The sequence below is a fragment of the Struthio camelus genome, chromosome 1, assembly GCF_040807025.1.
Source record: "Struthio camelus isolate bStrCam1 chromosome 1, bStrCam1.hap1, whole genome shotgun sequence".
Lineage (NCBI taxonomy): Eukaryota > Metazoa > Chordata > Aves > Struthioniformes > Struthionidae > Struthio > Struthio camelus.
The window spans coordinates 216712755-216731548 of record NC_090942.1 but is presented as its reverse complement, the minus strand read 5'-3'; the positions used below and the strand labels follow the sequence as shown (position 1 = coordinate 216731548).

Genomic DNA, 18794 nt, shown 5'->3' with positions numbered 1-18794 from the left:
GGACTGTGTATTGATATTTCGAAAAATTACTTGGAGGCACTGCTATTTTTAGAGGCTCTCCTAGCCTTTGCATACTTCCTGTTTCCTGACAGTGTGATTCGGCTTGCCTACCATTTCCATTTCAGCTTTGCTTACAAACCGAAAAGCTGGAGCATTCATGGTAAATAGAGCCAGCAAATCCTGAAAATATTATAGAAAAGTGGTTTTGATGTATAACTAATAGTTGTTTTTTTTTTTTTTCTTTTTGAAAGCAGGGTTTAAAGCAACATTTCTAGTATACAGTTGCTGTATTGGTACAGCAGATGGAACAGAGATGCATATTTCAGGACTTACTTTGTATTATTAGCATATAAATAATGCACCACCTAGATTTCAGAAGAGAAACACATGCTTACGTGAGACAAAGTGTAAATGAAAAAGCATACTGGAATAATCATTTCCCTTCAAAGTTACAGAGCCTATTAGCTGTCCAACGTTGCCACTGTAGAGTTCAATCAGAGTTCTCAAATCTGGGAGACATCCTCCTGTGCGTTTAAGATAAAAGTCAGGCATCAAGGGAAAAATGCAGACCTGTTTCACATTTCAAATGAGAAATTTTTCCTGTATGCCAGCTCCATCTTGCTAGCTGTATGCAGAAAACATTGCCTGGTGTGCAAGCTTTACTTTCTCTGCAAAGGACAAAATGAAAGACTGTCGAAGTCCAGAGGGGTTCCCACAAAACAAAGTTGCACATGTATAAGCCAGTGCACTCATGCATACATCATTCAGGTTGAAGCCTGGCTCCCAGTAGGTTCTCTTGTGTTAAATATACTTCAAAGTTTGTGACAAGTTAGACATGATGTTTGGAGAATAACTGCATAAAAAATGTAGTCAGCCTTAAAGTTACGATAAAGTATTGCTTCTACAGTTAATACCAACAATCAATCAGAAACGCCAAGCAAGCCGTAGTCAAATATCCAAGAAAAATACTCATTTCAAGCAGAAGGGGTAACTATACCCAGCAAAATTATATTAAGCTATGTGATATAATAAATGAACATGTTATAAAGGACTGCCTGCTTTAGCTGCTTGTACATCCGAATGAGAACGTTTAGTGAAACGAAATCGCAAGTTGCTGACCAATTACAGGTTGTTATGAAGATGAACACTCTGCACCTGCCCAAAAAGCTATCTATATTTAAGAAGGTCAAAGTTGCTCCCTTGGACTGTGATGCTTGACGTGATAGCAATAGATATCAGGAAGGTTTCCTTGATTTTGCTATTTTCAGTAATTGAAAAGAGTAATTAAAGGCACAGATGAGGGCTCAGACCCCACAAGGTCAAGTGCAACAAGGATGTGTGAAATGCTGTGTTAAGCCTTTCCCTAGGGTATGAGACGTTCAAGTACTGGGGACTGGAGGAACAGGAAGGTTTGCAGCGGCCTACCGCTGTCACACTGCAGTGTTTTGGTAACATCACGACCAAGGTAGATCAAAGGGAAGGCTGAGTAGGAAGGCAAGGGGCAGTGTTGTTTCACATTGTGAAACATTTTGTATTGTTATTCTAGGTGACATTGTGATAAAAAAAGTAGGTAAGAGCGCTACAGATGATAGCTTTTTCTCTAAATTGTTGTGAAGCAGAGTTGTAGAAGATATACAAGAAAATGTAAATAAGCTAAGTTCGCTTTTGCCTAAACCTTGATGTCTTTTAAATACAGCCTTCAGCCACTTATCACATAAGACAAAATTTGAAATGTTTAATCAGCTTTTAAAACATCTCATACGTGGGCACATTCTCGGTTCGTCCCAGCTTTCTGCGCCTGATGCTATTAAGAATCTTCTTAACAGAAGAAAGCTCTCCCTATTTGAATTGCCTTTTTCGGGTCCAAGCAGTGTTGGTGCCCTTTGGCAATCTGAAATACATGTGCAAAATGATTTATTAAAATTTGTTGAAGCACAAGAGGAGAATTGAAGTGTTTTGTTGAAAAAGAAATGGCGAGATTAGCAGGTTGACTCTGACAAGGTGCAGCTCAGTGCTCACGCAGTGAGTTGTTTGAAGCTAGACACCTTAGAGTACTGGATAAAGATCTTTAGATTTATTTAACATTTTTCCCCTGTTCTACTACTAAAGTGTGACTGTAACTGAATAATTTAATTTCTCTGTACTCCAGTTTTCCTTCCTGCTTTTTGCTGCTTAAGTAGCTTGAATGTTTTATGTTGCAGTATGTGTGTATAGTGCCTACGACAGAGGGTGTGTGACCTTATTGGGGGACTCTAGGTGCTACTTGGGACACAAGCAGCATGAGAAATAAATATCCGGATGGGCTTTCTATGATGCATGTTACTGCAATACTAGATCATCATGTGCATGGATGGATGTATCATTTCAATAGCCTCTGTGAAGGAAACAGCATTTTGGGGAAAAAAAAACAAAACACAAAAACCCCTGCAGCCAAAGCAAGAGCAAAGCCATATTTCTAAGTTTCTGCTGATTTGGGGTACCTCACTGACTATATCAACCTGAAGAAATATCTCGGGCCTGCTATTTCAAAGTGCTTGATGTTCTTAAAATTATTTCTCTGGATGTTCCAAAAAGCACAAAATAGATTCAGCACCCCAATTTTATATGTCATGCAACTCGCACAGAAAGAGATGTGTCAGCGTGAGATGAATACTAAAACTGACTATATTCTTTCTTGTAGCCAGCAGCACAAAAAAAGAAAATTAAAAATGGATTTTCTTTCAGTTAGCTATTATAAGAATTGTTTTCATAAAGCTCTGCCCCATCATTTATCAGACCAATTTTTAATCTCTTAAATTAAATCCTCAATTACTATAGATTCACAACCTATAAAAATGGTAGGCATACTCACATTTTTATCTTGTCATTTTTTTTACTGTAAAACCAATCAAAACAAACACTCAGTATAAGCACACTTTGATGTTTTCAAGTTGATGAGCAAATAAAACAAACATGAACAAAAAAAAAATGCTGAGAAGGAAAAGTGCCTCACTTTTTTTGAGTTTTTTAATCACATTTTTATGAAAGAGAAAAAGTTCCTTAAGCACTGAAGTCTTACCCACCTTATTTTGTTGCTACTGATTGCTTTCAAATATTAATTTAATAAGACTTTGCTCTTACAGCAGGCCTGCAATTTAAAATGTGCTTTACAGGAAACAGATCTGACGCATTCCCTGAAGCAAGTAACCAAGTCCATCTAAACTGATTCTCCCATTGATTTCTGAGCTTGTAAATTTGTGTTGGATTGCAGCACTTTGTTTGCTCCTTTGCTCCTGGTTATGACTTCTGACTCTATTACAGTGAATCCTCCTTTCCTCTTTCTCTACCTTTTTTATTGTTTACTCCTCTACCTGTTCTCTCTTTTCCCTATTCTTTCTCTCTCTCTCTGTTTTCTTTTTTGCCTTCTCCCGCCTTCTTCGGTCCAGGAATGTTTTCATCTAACTCGCCTTACTAATTTCTGCTTGATTTCCCCTGCTGCTCTTCTCAGTTTGTTTTTGGTATGAAGCTGCAGGAGGGTTCATAAAACATGCACACACGGAATTAAAGCGCTAGCGCGCTCTGTTAGCACCTAGAAGCTTACCTTCAGCCTTACTTATCACAGAAGAAGCTGTAAATGTGCTAACTAGCTAAAGCTGGAGGCAGAAGCTTGCATTCAGTAAAACTGTTTGACTCTTCCTTTTTAGTAGCTATAGAGTGCCACCTATTGTCTCAGAAGAAATATATGTATTTTTTACATGTTACTGTGAAATTATACTCTGCTGCTTTGCCTCAGTTGCTGTTTTCTGTAGAGAAGAGATTATTTTACTGATTATATTTACTGCAAGAAAGTATCGTTCACATTTGAGTTACATCTCTTTCACTTCTTGCTCTGTCATCGTCATATCTACTTTAATTATTTAGTTCCATTTTTCCTAATGATGCTTCCCAGCTTTGACAAGCAGAGTTGGAGCACCTGTTCTTAGAGCTCCTTTATCATCATGTCAGAAGAGATGGCTATGAATTTATACACCAGATGAGTAAATACGTCTCGTACTCATCTTTAGCCTTATCATAGCTTTTTCTTTGAGTTTAATTAAAGCATTGATACGTAACTTATTTCTACATTACTCATAAGAGCTCGCCTGGTCTGTGACAGGTATAGTAGTCTGTTTAAGTAGGAAACTTTCTTCCTTCTTTAGCTGTCATCATAAGTAGTGTTTTTGTTCATTTTCAGACTAAGCGTACTGTGCAAGCATGAACTACTATTCCAAAAATCTATGAGTTATTTGTTACACTTTGGTGAACTGGCGTATACATTTTATTTCCTGTAGTTTTTACAATACAAACATTGCCAAAGATTATTTCTATCATAATGACAATATCACTTGTGCATTGTTGGATCACCATTTAGATTCCACAAGACCCTCAGAAATCAAACAAATCTGAACATATGGTACTGTTGGTCAGTCTCTCTGTGCAGCCAAATTTTAGTTGTGACCAAATTGACCTGATTAAGCTGAAGACGAAGAGCCAAAAACCACTGTGTTCTAATCACAGTTTCTGACACGTCCGTATTATTGTTTGAGCTTCCTCTAAACGTAATCATCCAAGAACAAAATGTGAATTTTCCTGTCAAAAGGCCAAAATTACAAAACAGTGCTGACAGTATTTTAGGCATAAATTTGCTGACTTCTTCAGACGCAGGGATTAATAACTGGGCCAACTTTTTGTTGAGCTGCACAGCTGAGTATTCAGCAGATACCCAGTTGTATTGACCTACTTTTGCCCATAGCACTGGCTTTCAACGTCAGGATCTAAGCTGCCTGTTATATGTAGAAATACTCAGTTTCATTTTTAACAAGAACTCTTCTGATTACGTACCAGCAGAGCATGCAGATATATTTGTTTGACTTTACTGTCTCTTTTCCCTCAATACTCCAGCAAATAATAATCGTAGTAGCTCAGCTCTTGCAAAATGTATTTGATCCATAGGCCTGGAAGAAGACGAGCATCACCATATCATTTTGTAGATGAGCAAATTGAAGCTGAAAGAGATGAGTGACTTGCCAAGATCACTCAGCAGCTCATGGGCTAAGCTGGGGAAGGAATCTGCACTTCCAATTCACTGTCCTAATTCTATCCCAACCCCTAGGCCACTCTTCCTAATTAAAAGCCTATGTAGACTTCTTACATCTGGATTATATTGTACATAATCTGCATGTACTTAAGAAGGTGCTAAAAGTGTTGCTACAAGGCAAATCAACTGCGATGATCCAAAAGACAGAAAAAAATAAATCCCTTTATATTCTTGTGGGTTAAAAATACTTCAAGAATATACAAATATATACTTATATGAATATGACTCTTTCTCAAAGCTGTATTTTTTAATGTTATTTTCTGACCATGTAAAGTTCAGAGAAGGTTATAAGATGGAGGGCCATACGAAGTAGGACTAACACTTTCAGGAAGGCTTACAATCTCCTTTTTAAAACATTACCAGAAAAATTTCTTTATTTTTTTCTTTCAAAAATATGAAGCTTAAGTATCAGCAAGTTGAGGTGAAAATCAGAATATCTGGGACACTGGCTCAAGTACACTATCTTGATTGCTTAGGAAACTTCTCTCCTCTCTCTGTACATCAGCATTCCCATCAGTAAAATGTGCATTATGAGCTTTACATCCCTTGGGGCATATTTTCAATTTATAGATGGAAAGTGCTATGCAATGGTTATTTATTGCAGCAGTGATTGTTCATTGATTTCGATCATTATGAAGAACTTCTTAAAACAGTAAAATGCAATCAAATATCCCTCAGCCTGGTTCAGTGATAATGCTATTCTGTAACTTTACAAGTGCGAGTTCCTGATGATGTCGAACCAGAGCTTTTTATGAGATTCTCCTTCATTGATCATATAAATGTTATTTGCTCCAACTGTTGGATTGAATGTGCTTGCCATTTCCTTGCCTGGACTTTTTGAACTTTTTCGTGTTTATTTGTTTGTAAAGTGAGACTAGATCTTAAAAGAAAAAAAGGCACTCTATCAAGATTGATTGTATTTGTGTATTCAGTATTGCTATAAATAAGATTATAAAATATCTTCAGGGTTTTTTGTTGTTGTGTTTGTTGTTGTTGTTTTGTTTTTAAGAAATCCACTGTTTAACTTAGTGAAGACCCCTGCCGTGTGCAGGATTTCATAGAGAAGTTAGGATTCATTCATGAGTTTAAAAAAAGGCTCCTGGTTAATTCCTGTTTTCTCTGGTCTCCAATTAATAGGTTTATATCATTTATTAAATGGTTTCCTTAGGTACTAGCATACTCGCTGGGTCTTAAACAACATGTAGTATGCTGAAGATGCCTTGAGAGGTGCATACACAAAAGTTTTGAATGGATAAACATTATCATTTTGTTTCTATACAGAGAGCCTCGAAAAATCATCCTGCACAAGGGCTCCACAGGACTTGGTTTTAACATTGTGGGAGGCGAAGATGGGGAAGGCATTTTCGTGTCTTTCATCCTAGCAGGCGGGCCTGCCGATCTCAGCGGAGAACTACAGAGAGGAGATCAAATTTTATCCGTAAGTATTTTCCTTTGGTTTTACTAGCCCATTATATAGTCTATATTGCATGGGACACACAAAGAAGGCTTCCTAAAGCCTTTTTGATTTCCATAATGTGCTATTTCGTATTTGAAATGGTAATCCATTTGTTAGTTAAATTCAAGGTGGCAAGAGTTCACCACTGAATATTTTCTTTATTTACTCTTGCTTTTGATAACATTTGTTAACGGTGTTAGCTGCACTTAGCTCAGAATAAGACTCTTCTCTGCTTGGTACTATCATCTGCAGTATGGCAACAACCCAAAGAAGAGGTCAGCAGCTGTGCAGACCTCAGCACCTCCCACTTCACTCCATCATCCATTTCCATTTTGCCTAAAAAGATACTGCTGAGTTAGAAGATATTTCTCAGCTTTATCTTTTCTTTGAGGAAAAAAAGTGGTAGGATGAAATTATCCAGAGTGTGGGTGCCATCTAGCGTGCACCAAACTGCTTAGCAAGTGACCCGATACAAGAATAATATTAATTAGGTTAATTATCTCTGCTCCTGTAATGAATATGATGATCACTCTGAAATTCATTTTCAAATTTTAGGGGATAAAAAGGCTCTGCAGCCTGAGGTTATATTTTGCATACTTAGTTTCAGAAACATCATTTTAATTTTTCTTTCATGTACATATTGATAGCATGCAATTCAAAAATAGAGCATTTATGTTTTGGGCTATGTGAAGTAATTGAACATCTGATTGAAACAATCTGAATGTAAGGGATTTTTGAATGACAATGAAAGTCTTGAAATTGTAGTTAAGTGTCCTTTCACATGAAGCCGCCTTACAGAATAGAAGGAAACTGTACAAAAATGATACAGCTATGGCTGTTTCATGTGCAGTACATCAATAGCCCTAAGCCAAATAACTGAAACCCATGAATTATTCATCTCAGTTGAGTGAGCTACCCACCAGGATGGCATATCACATGCCTTCCTGCTGTATGGCTTTCTGTCCCCGTGATTCGCACAGTGCTGGCTGCCCATTGGTTTGAAGCAGGGGGAAAAGATGGCTATAGCCTGGGCAGTTTGTGATATGGTCCTGTGGCACTTTCCTGGTAAATGTTCGAATCACTTCAGGAGGACCCTGAATCATGTTTTCCTACATTTGTTATGAGTGTCTTGGCCACTGGCCTATTGTATGAAAAGAGGATTTGTCTTCCACATTTGTCAAATGACGGTAAAAAGTGACTGCTGCTGCTTTGTGGCACATGGAAAATCTGGCAAGTTAGCACCAAAGGAATGCAGTAACCTGAAACTGTGAAGATTAGAGTGATATATTTTATCTGCACCTCCCCCTTGCAAATACAGTGAAAAAATTGAGAACGGGCAAGTAAGAGATGTTTAGGTGCCTTCAAGATAATCCTAAGTAGAAGGTTCGTAGAAAACTGCAAAAAAACCCACCCAAATAGACTCTTACACAGTTATCAACGTGAAGAAACAAGGCAGACAGATGCTTTTGCCAAAAAGAACACAGATGAGAAACCTGAAGAATAGAAATTGAAATTTCTTTAGGGCATTTATGCAATTTATTTTTTGTTTGGTTAGATGCACTCAAGAGAAGGCTGACTGGAAGATAGCTATGAGATCAAAGCATTCAGGCTTTGGATCGGTCCATTTTCTACCTTTCTGTATTTCCAATCGGCCATAAATAGAGTGCTGCTGTAGTTGAATTTTGAACTCTTGTTTTTTGTCTCTTTCACAGCAATGTTTGTCATAAGGTCTAATTAAACTTGCCAGTGTCCCTGCATCATTTACTTGTCGTGCAAAAGTAGCTTATGTGTTCACTGAGCAGAGTGGGATGGAAATTATTACTAAATTAGGCTGCATGCGTATCCCCAGGCAATCACCAAATCAGGCAATTCTGACTTACTTAGTCAAAAATAACTATTATGAATCCATTTTCCATATTCAAATGAAACAAATGTAATGCTCAAGCTAGTTTTAGAGCCGATTAGTCTTAGACCAGTGTCTGATGAAGGGTCCCAGACACCTGAATTTTATAAGGGCTCCACAGAGTAGGTCTGCTGCTCTCTGGTTATTCCTACTTGTCTCATCCTTCAGAAACATTTACATCCTTACTGAAATAGTTTTTCCATTTGTTTCACAAAAGATTACAAATCTGATTTAGCAAGATCAAATAGTGCCCTCAAAGCCAGTATTTCTAATTAACTTACGGCTGGTTGAGTTTCTTTCAAACTGGAAGTGTAATAAGTGGTTTAGTCTTTGGAGAACTGGATTTATTTCCTGACTTCTCTGTAGTCCTTCAGTGTGACCTTGGGCAAGGTGTCTTACGTTCCTAACATCCAGTCTGCTATGAAGAAGAGGAGGATCACAGCACGTTCCTAATTCCTGTGCTGTGAATATGGGGAAATGTTGATTAATTGGCTGAGAGAAGTGTGTACTCACCTACAAAGAGAGTACCTGTAAAAATACCTTAAATAGACTGCAAATGCATGAGTGTGACCCCATGGAGCTGAGAATATGTGCCTCTCTTGAGTAACCCATTGGGTACATAGACAGAGATCTCTAGAAATGATCCTATCTAGAAAGTGGCTTGGCATCACCCCTACTCCAGGCTGTTGCCTGGGACATGCCAAAGAGCAGGACCACACAAACTAACTGCCCTTCCCACACCCTATGGAGACATCATCCTGTGCTTTATTCTGGTCTGCTTGAAGGAAGAGGATTGCTGATATTTGCTTCTAGCCTTGAGCCTAGAAGCTTGAGCTTGAGCTGCCCAGTAAGAGCTGAACCCACCAGCCCAGGGCCATTTCTTTAGTTCAGGGGAGCAAGTGCTGGTCTAGAAAAGCCACATACAGGGTGTTCCTGTCTTGTTTAGCAAATGGCACCAGCACGACTGAGACTTAGAGGTCCCAAGGGCCACTGCCCCGGTTCATCTGAGGTGCATTATAAATTGTTGCAAGCCTGTTTAGGAGATAACATGTGTTGCCTCGTGGGAGAGTTCCATCAAGTCTGAGGAAACCTGGGTTTCTATTCCTAGTCCCAGCGTCAGACTGAAGGGCTTGAACAAACCCCATAACCCATCTGCCTCAGTTTCTGCCCTTTTTTGAGGGTTATGCAGTGGGGAGGAGTCGAAACGTACAGCCCTCCATGGCCCCTGTGGAAGACTGTATGCCTTAGCTTTGGCCCTGTGTGGACGAGGGGTGAAATTTGAGTTTATTTTTACCAAATGCCACCAGATGGCATCGCAGGATCGGCAGAGATCTGTCTCTGAAAATTGGGTAAGACCTTAGGAATAACAGGGGTAGCCATATTTTTATGTTTTCGTGTAATTGACTGAATATATTTAAAACTTATCTCAGAAAGCAGAGCAATATTCAAAATGCTTTTCTGCAGAAAGGCAAAATGAATCATAGCTGAACCTTGAAGGAAAATTGAAGAATAATGGAAAATGTTGTTGGTTTCAAATGACAAAATGTGTCAAATAGCAAAAAATTAATTAAAGTATAGTGCTATACTTATGATAAACTGTTTCCCCCCCCCCCCCCGGAAGTGGGACTTTTTTAATGCTGGTTTCTTCTTGCTGTAATTCATTATGCTCTTGTCGTTAACTACTGAACTAAAAAAAAATTCCTTCTTGGTTCTGTGTCTTTAAAATATAGTAACGTAAATGTCAGCAATATATGGTCTTCAGTATGACAGAATATATCCTTTCCTCTCATCTTGTCACATTATTGATTCTAATCTATACATTATTAAATAGCATTTTGAATACTAATTGACATATAACAGTAGAAATGAGGTGCAATTATATTGGCTGATTTATTCAAAATCATGCAAGAAGTCTGGGCCAAGACTAGACTTAGAGGCTGCTTGAACTCTGATCTAACCCTAAGTTCTCCTGTTAGAGAAATGCAGTCTCTAGTACAAATAAAATGTTATGTTCCTTGATGCCATCCTTGCACTTTGAAATCCTACTTCCCATGCTAAAGGTCATATTGCCTATTAAAATTAGCAATGGGAGCTCGGTGTTATTTAATGAAAATCACTTGCCTGTGCACAACTATTTTCGAAGCACTGTTAGGCCACGTTGTGCATACATCCTTGCTGACAGGCAGCAGCACAGGTCTTATATTTTTAGAAAAGAGATGCATAGTGACTATAGTGCAATTTTTTAGGGCATAGTCCTAGGGGGGAAAATACACTCCTATTCGAACAAAAGGTGCCATATCAAGGACTTGTCCTATTTTTGCCTTATAATCTCAAATTAAAATTATGATACAACAATCTAGGTGTCTTAACCTGTGTACTTCGAAGCGCTTTCAATACCAGGTAGGCAAATTTATCCATAGGTATAATACCTAAAGCACAGAGAGTTTGTTTACACACCCAAGTTCAGCAGGAGAATTCAGATTCACTGTTTGAAGTCTTGATGCACAACCAATTAGTGTATATTGCTCCTTGAATTGCTGTGGTGACGTGTTTCTCACACAGTTTTATACTTATGCACCAGATTACATAAAATTTAAAACATATATAAATCAGTAATAGCTTGTGATCAGATAATTAAACAATAGAAAGAATTAAGGTGAATTAACAACTGTAAGGAGGCAATACCAAGTATTAGCACTTAAACTCTAAGTTCTGGAATAACTGAATTTTGTGTCTCTGGACAGGACTGAGCCCTAGATTAAGATACTTACATGAAGGTGTCTACCTGTTACCAGGTGTCTAATTCTAATTACAGTCAATGAAAGCTAGAGATTGATTTAGCTTGCCAGCAACAAGGTGTCTACAGTGAGCTGAATTGCTCGGTAGGCGTCGTTGACTCTATTAATTGGGTGTCCATTGACTTTAAACTTAAACACTTTTCATGCATGTGCCTGCCTATAATTGGGAGTCGTATACTCAGACTGAATCTCATCTGTATTTGCTCTCATAATAGATGTTTGATTCTTCAGCTACTATTACTTTTGCTTGATCACAGAGAAATGCAAAATAAAATCGTGCACTGTAAAAACAGTATCCGTTTTATTTTGTTCTCCTGAAGAAATGCGTTAGTGTATCAAGGTTCACAACAGCAAGATAAAATGTGGCCCAGAAGTAGAACAAAGAGACAAAGGAGAGCGTTTGCTCTGAGAACGGGAGAACTTGCTGCAGGAGCCTAGAGCAAGGCTTGCTGCTCCCAAGCAACTCATCCAGGCAGTTACCCTGAGGAAATAAAGCATGTTTCCTTTAGGGTAATGGTTCAATAGGAGCAGAATGGAGAGAAGAAGAACAGGTTGTGCTGTGAGCGTGCATGTAATACTTAAAAGAAACCGTTACTTCTATTTTTCCTACTGTCTAACCTGAATTGAACGAATGAAGTGAACCAAATTCTGTATGATTTTCCTCTTGATTTAGCATAGTACCAGGATATATTCATATAAGGGGAAAGACAGTGTCTTCTTCCTCCTGCTACTTCTTGAGAATTAAATACATATGTACTGGAAAAAGGGCTAGCAAAGTTCTGCTGTGGGATTTTCTTTTCCTGACTGATGAAGTTATCTGTAGTCAGTATGCAACACTGGTGTATGAACATCTCAGTTCTCTGCTGCCCCCGGTTTTCTGTACAATGTTCTCCCTGTAGAGGGAAGGTGATCTCTTACATTGATCAGATTTTGTCCTGTGTCAGTGCATTGCCCTGCTGTCATTTTTGTGAGATGTTTGCTTTCCCTCACAAACGGTTTAGACACTTCTCTTTCCACCTAGTTCCTCTCACTTCTCCTCCCACACAACTCCTACCCACCTTCTCCCTCACATCTGTAGCAAAAATAAAATACGCTTTGGAAAAAATATAATGTTCTGCAATTTCTGCTCCAAAATATGCTGCATATAGAGAAGGAGAGAGAAAGGACTCTGTGCCTTTTTCTAGCAAATATTTATGCTTCCTTTGCTGCAGTTAGAAGTGACCTTCAGATTGACTTCCCTTACTCTGAGAAGGGAAGCTTAGAGTACAGAGAAGCTTTCAGGTTTTCTAATTTAAAACTGCTTTTTGCTCGTGGTAAAAGCAGTAAAACTACTCAGAGCAAAGACTGCGTTTTGTCATCTAGTTAAAAAACTAAGAAAAAAGGCAATACCGTTTGGTTCTGCTTCTTAATTTTTTTTTTTTTCCAAATTGCTACGGGCTTGAAAAATATTTGAACCATCTCTACTGAGCGCATCCCCAAAATGAGTCTTAGGATGGAGATCTCTCTAAGGCCTGGAATCATTTCTCCATGGGCCATCAGCTCGCTGCTCTTCGGCTTCTGTAATAGTTTTAGGATTATAACAGATATTCCCCTTGCCTTTTCTACAGGATTTATTTGCAGAGGCATTGGCTGTATACTTAAGATGCTTTTTTCTCTGTGGTGTTGTGGATAATGTATGACTATGTCTTCTTGCATGGACGGGTCTATCAAATTCTGCAGCCCTTGGTTGCATTTGTCCATGTAATTGGAGAGTACCTTATTTTTTTTAACATTAAACTTAACTATTTAGCAAATAGAAAAAATATAATTATGTAAACTTGCTCTAAGGTACCAATATGTAAAATATAATGGTATATATATTATATATATGGTAAATATATAATAAATTGGGAATTTTAGTATATATAATCAGCACAGTGAGTTAAAGTGGTAGATTAATTCACATGGACTGTTTTAGAAAAGTAGAATTTGTTCAAAAAATCAAGAGAGGAAGTGATTGCAAAACTTCCAGATTATAAATACTGCATGCTAGGTAATGTATGTGATAGATCTGGAAGAAGAAAATGTCTGTGGAAAGAGAAAGGGAGATAAGAACACAGATGCTGTCATATGTCAATAGGATGACACCAGCGGGAAGGTCCCATAGATTATCATCTATAATAATGTGCTGAGGGAGCTGGCGGATGTTATCACTAGGCCACTCTCCATCATCTTTGAAAGGTCATGGCAATCAGGAGAGGTGCCTGAGGACTGGAAGAAAGCCAATGTCACCCCAGTCTTCAAAAAGGGCAAGAAGGAGGAGCCAGGAAACTCCAGGCCTGTCAGCCTCACCTCCATCCCTGGAAAGGTGATGGAACAGCTCCTCCTGAAGGTCATCACTAAGCATCTGGAGGACAAGAAGGTGATCAGGAGTAGTCAGCATGGATTCACCAAAGGGAAATCATGCTGGACCAATCTGATAGCCTTCTATGACGGAATGACTGGCTGGGTAGATGAGGGCAGAGCAGTGGATGTTGTCTCCCTGGACTTCAGCAAGGCTTTTGACACTGTCTCCCATCACATCCTCCTAGGTAAGCTCAGGAAGTGTGGGCTAGATGAGTGGACGGTGAGGTGGCTTGAGAACTGGCTGGATGGCCGAGCTCAGAGGGTTGTGGTGAATGGCGCAGAGTCAAGTTGGAGGCCTGTGGCTAGTGGTGTCCCCCAGGGGTCAGTCCTGGCTCCAGTCTTGTTCAAAATATTCATCAGTGACCTGGAGGAAGGCACAGAGTGCACCCTCCGCAAGTTTGCTGATGATACTAAACTGGGGGGAGAGGCTAACACACCAGAAGACTGTGCTGCCATTCAGAGGGACCTGGACAGGCTGGAGAGCTGGGCGGAGAGGAACCTCATGAAGTTCCACAAAGGCAAGTGCAAGGTCCTGCACCTAGGCAGGAATAATCCCATGCACCAGGACAGGCTGGGGGTTGACCTGTTGGAAAGTAGCTCTGCCGAGAAGGACCTGGGAGTGCTGGTGGACAACAAGTTAAACATGAGCCAGCAGTGTGCCCTTGTGGCCAAGAAGGCCAATGGTGTCCTGGGGTGCATGAGGCAGTGTTGCCAGCAGGTGGAGGGAGGTGATCCTGCCCCTCTACTCAGCCCTGGTGAGGCCTCACCTGGAGTGCTGTGTCCAGTTCTGGGCTCCCCAGTCCAAGAGAGACATGGCACTCCTGGAGAGAGTCCAGCGGAGGACTACCAAGATGATTAGAGGGCTGGAGCATCTCTCATAGGAAGAAAGACTGCAAGAGCTGGGCCTGTTCAGCCTGGAGAAGAGAAGACTGAGAGGTGATCTGATCAACGTGTACAAGTATCTGAAGGGGGAGTGTCAAGAGGATGAGGCCAGCCTCTTCTCCGTGGTGGCCAGCAACAGGACAAGAGGCAACAGGCACAAACTGAACCACAGGCAGTTCCACCTAAACCTGAGAAAAAACTTCTTCACTGTGAGGGTGACAGAGCACTGGAACAGGTTGCCCAGAGAGGTGGTGGAGTCTCCTTCGCTGGAGATATTCAAAAGCCGTCTGGATGTGATCCTGGGCAATATGCTCTAGGTGACCCTGCTTGAGCAGGGAGGTTGGACTAGATGATCTCCAGAGGTCCCTTCCAACCTAAACGATTCTGTGGTTCTGTGATTCTGTGATTAAGCTTCTTAAGAGCAAATAGTGGATTAATCGAAGTTCAGGCTTTTTTAAAATACTGGGAAGGGAATAGAGCAGGGCATGCAACCCCTTAGGCTCCCTCTGTAGCTAACAGAAAGATGTAGCTGCGTCTGGAGTATGATTTACCTTATCCTAAAGTAGACGTTTAACACAGGTCAAATGAGCAGTGTGCTGTAAAAGTGTGCATTTCTTTCCACTGATTATAGAGAGTTTGGGGGACTTCCCGTCGGTGAAATAACTCCTATCCAAACTGTCCCAAAAATTTCATGAATATTTGTGGTAGGAAATATGGAAAAAGCAAGTATAAGAAAGATGCTTCCAGATTGTGTTCTGATCAGGGAAAGAACACAAGGAAGAACTGTCTGAAAACTGAAAAATGGACTGCAGCTTGCACCTGAATGACCACATAGTGGCATAGTTTATGATTTTTACTGAAAGAGAATGAGAAAGTATAGAAGAACAGGAAACATGAACTTCCAAGCCAGATTGCTATACATTGGGAGCTGATGTGGAAAATCTTACAGGGAACTCAAAAGTGGTACCTGTTTATTTAAAAAAAAAAAAAAAAAACTGTTTAAAGCACATCAAAGAAAGGAAAGATAGGGAGTGTAGTAAGAAATGAAGCTGGGTAACTTGAGAGCCTTTTGATGATCTGAAACTCAAGGGAGAAACAGAAAAAGTGGAAGCTAGGTCAAGTTACTATGATTCTAAAAACTAAAGTTCTAAATTTTTTTTAGGCAACTTTTTGGGACAAAGTCAAAAAGGCAAGATATAATATGAGCTATAACTGGCAAGGATTAGAAAAAGTAACAAGCAAATGTTTGATGAGAGAAGAAAAAAACAAAGAATAAATGAATTTCTATGCAATTGGAGGAAAAAGTATATAAAGATGAGATGAGAAAGTTGAAAGTTTGGTGCGTTTTTTTTATTCTTGCTTCTTTAAAAAAGGGTTTATGACCATCCTATTAGAGCAGTTATGAAGAAACAAAGAGAGTAGTCTTTAAACTAGACTAAGGCAAAAACAACCTAATACTTAGGCAAGTAAGATGCTTAAAAAACATCTTAAATTCATCTTTGAATACTTAAGGAACTATGTGAAGCAGACCATTAGAGATTTTCTTAGAGAATTCAAGGAATATTTGGGATGACAGACCAGTTTGCCCAATTTTCAATGGAAAACTGCTGGAAAAAATAATGCATTTATTTGCAAATGCCTAGACTACAGTAGAAGAATTTGCAATAGCCGCTATGAATTTTTCAATGACAAATTGTCAAGCATAATTTTGTGTCTGAAAGGACAACAGGCCTTGTGCTGTGGAAGAAGTAATAGATGTTATTTTATGACAAACTTGCTACCCCTGTAAATTTCATATGAACATCTTCATATGGTGGTGGACCACAAGTCCTCCAAAAACTAGGGGAAAGAAGAAAAAGCAAAGATGCTGTCATGGCAGGATGACACCAATGAGAAGATCAAGGGAATGAAGCTTCTGAGCAAACAGTGGATTGATCCAAGTTCAGGCTTTGTTCGTAACATTGGGAGTTTCTCGGACTTCTGGATGAGTTACAAATGGCAACAGGTCTCTAACAATCCTCTACTGGTGTATTTTTCTGTGGGACTTTTTGGGTGCACAGTGTTTTGCTTTGCCTTTCCAAATTAGCTCAATTTCACTCTTTACAATACATGCATAATCTAGAGATATATGTCCAGTGCTTGCTTTCATCATGCCGACTCAAAAAATTGAGAAAGACAAAACCGAATCACTCATGAACCCCAAATAAGAGGATCTTTTGGAGGTACAGAAGGCAATTGGACACCTAATTAACAGAAGCTAGGTGCAAATGCAAATTTTTGCTTTTGAAAATCCTCTCCTATATCTGTTTAGAGAAATGACTTATTCCAAGAAAAGCTCTCACTTTTTCCATGAAGCCTTGGAGTGCAAAGCCCATGTAAGGAAAGCCCTAGCACCCTCCTTGACCATAAAAATTCATGTTAATGAAGTGTAAGATGTGTCTTTATAAACATTACCACGTGGAAATACTTACCCTTAGAGAAGAGATCCAGTAGCAAGCTGTTATTTTGGCGTTGTTGATAAATAGATGTGATCTGATGTCTGGAAGTTGAACTTAGACATGTTCAGCCTCAAATCTTGAGGCACTTGTTTTGTAGTCAGCTATCTAGGTTACATATCCATAGAAGCTGATAGACTTATCACACTGGATCTTTAAAATAAAATAGGTAGCTTTCTAAAATACAAGCTTAATGCAGTTTCTAGGGAAAAAAATTACTGCCTGTGTGTATGCTGGAATGCAGTGTATGCTAGGTGACTATAGAGCTCCCTTTTGGCTTTTATATTAATTTAGGAATCTCTCTTCCTGCTGGATCTCTCTCCCCCTCCCTCCCTCCCTCTAGCTTTCTGCAATACATAAAAGGCATTGCAATTGTTTTTTAACTTAGCTCTGATAGTTCCAAGCACATGATTAGACCCTGATAAATTATACTAACAATCTTCATGAATAAGACGTCTTTTTTGCCAAGCAGTGTTAGTTATCAGACCTGTCAGTTATGTGTCATGCAAAGCTAGTAAATTGCTCTAGACTACGGGCTGTATATTTTTGCTATAATGAAATCATCAGTTGCTTCTAAAACATTCATTTTGCAATTGCCTCAATGAGTAAAAATGATCTTTCTGATGCCAGATTGTGTGCTCTTCAGCTCCTAATAGTTTAAGGAGGAGTTCACATTCAGTTCAAACATTCTAAATTAGCAAATTTTGTTATAAGACTGCCAGACAGAATTATGTCACATCTGATATACTAAGGATTTGGGGTGAGTTTTTCATGCTTTGGTGTAGCCTTTACTGCCTGTCAGCCTCACAATGAAGGGAGACTAAAACCAAAAATTTGAAAGCCAAAATTGTTACTGCTAGTCAAAATGGCTACATCCCTGAGCTCTCTTCATTCAGAGATTTGCCTCAGGCTGGACTTTTGTGTTCTACTTAAACAGACTAGACTCCAGGCATTATTCTGCTCTATTGCCCAGTAAGTTTTGGGTTCTTGAGTGATTTTAAAAATGATCATGTGACTTGAGCTGCATAATAGTAGAATCTGGCCATCCATGAAATAGGATATTTGAGGGATATCTGCACTAATATGATAAAGGAGATGTTGGAGATGTTTTTGAAAGAAGAAGCTAGATATACCCTTTTCCTGAACAAGCAAGCCCCCTGGAGCAATAGCAGTAGCAAAGGCAAAAATACTTACAGAATACAAGCAGTCATTTCCTTTTCATATGTTTTAAAAGACATTCTTCATTTCAGACTATGGAGCATCATCTATTCAAAGTATGTATGTCGTATAATCCTAATCTATAGAGCCACAAATTAACGAGGAGTGTTGTGATTCCGACTGTTTTAATATGAAAACATAAACATTTAACACTTCATCTAGAACTACACATTTCAGTTAGGTAGACAAGCTGCCATTGAACCTCATGGTCACTGGATTGAACTCGGTGCCACAAGCCAATGGCCACCTCAGTGTTGTGGCTTTTCACAGGTCACATTACCATATTGTGTGGACATAGAAATATGCAAAGACAGTCAAATAGAGATCAGGGCATGGATTTCAGTTCTTAAATTTGCCAGTGTCTCACTGCTTGGGGTCACACAAGTCACCAATGCCTTTCTGTTTCTAAGCAACCTCTAAATTTGATTCACCTTTGTGTTTCTGTTCCTGAGTAGCTGCTTCAGTCAGCTTGCTGGCTGCAGCTTGAAGTACAGTTTTCAACATCTTCAAATTTTAAGATACTTGTTAAAATGGAAACTTT

At 39.2% G+C, this 18794-nt stretch overlaps 1 protein-coding gene across 19 annotated transcripts in view; it reads left to right on the top strand.

Annotated features, from left to right (window-relative positions):
* DLG2 (discs large MAGUK scaffold protein 2) overlaps positions 1 to 18794 on the top strand; it is a 1033288-nt gene that overhangs the window by 787688 nt on the left and 226806 nt on the right. For all 19 annotated transcript variants that reach the window (XM_068930581.1, XM_068930580.1, XM_068930592.1 and 16 more), the window contains one exon: positions 6398 to 6554. In XM_068930581.1, coding sequence (XP_068786682.1) covers positions 6398 to 6554 — 157 coding nt within the window. The remainder of the gene's footprint in view (positions 1 to 6397; positions 6555 to 18794) is intronic.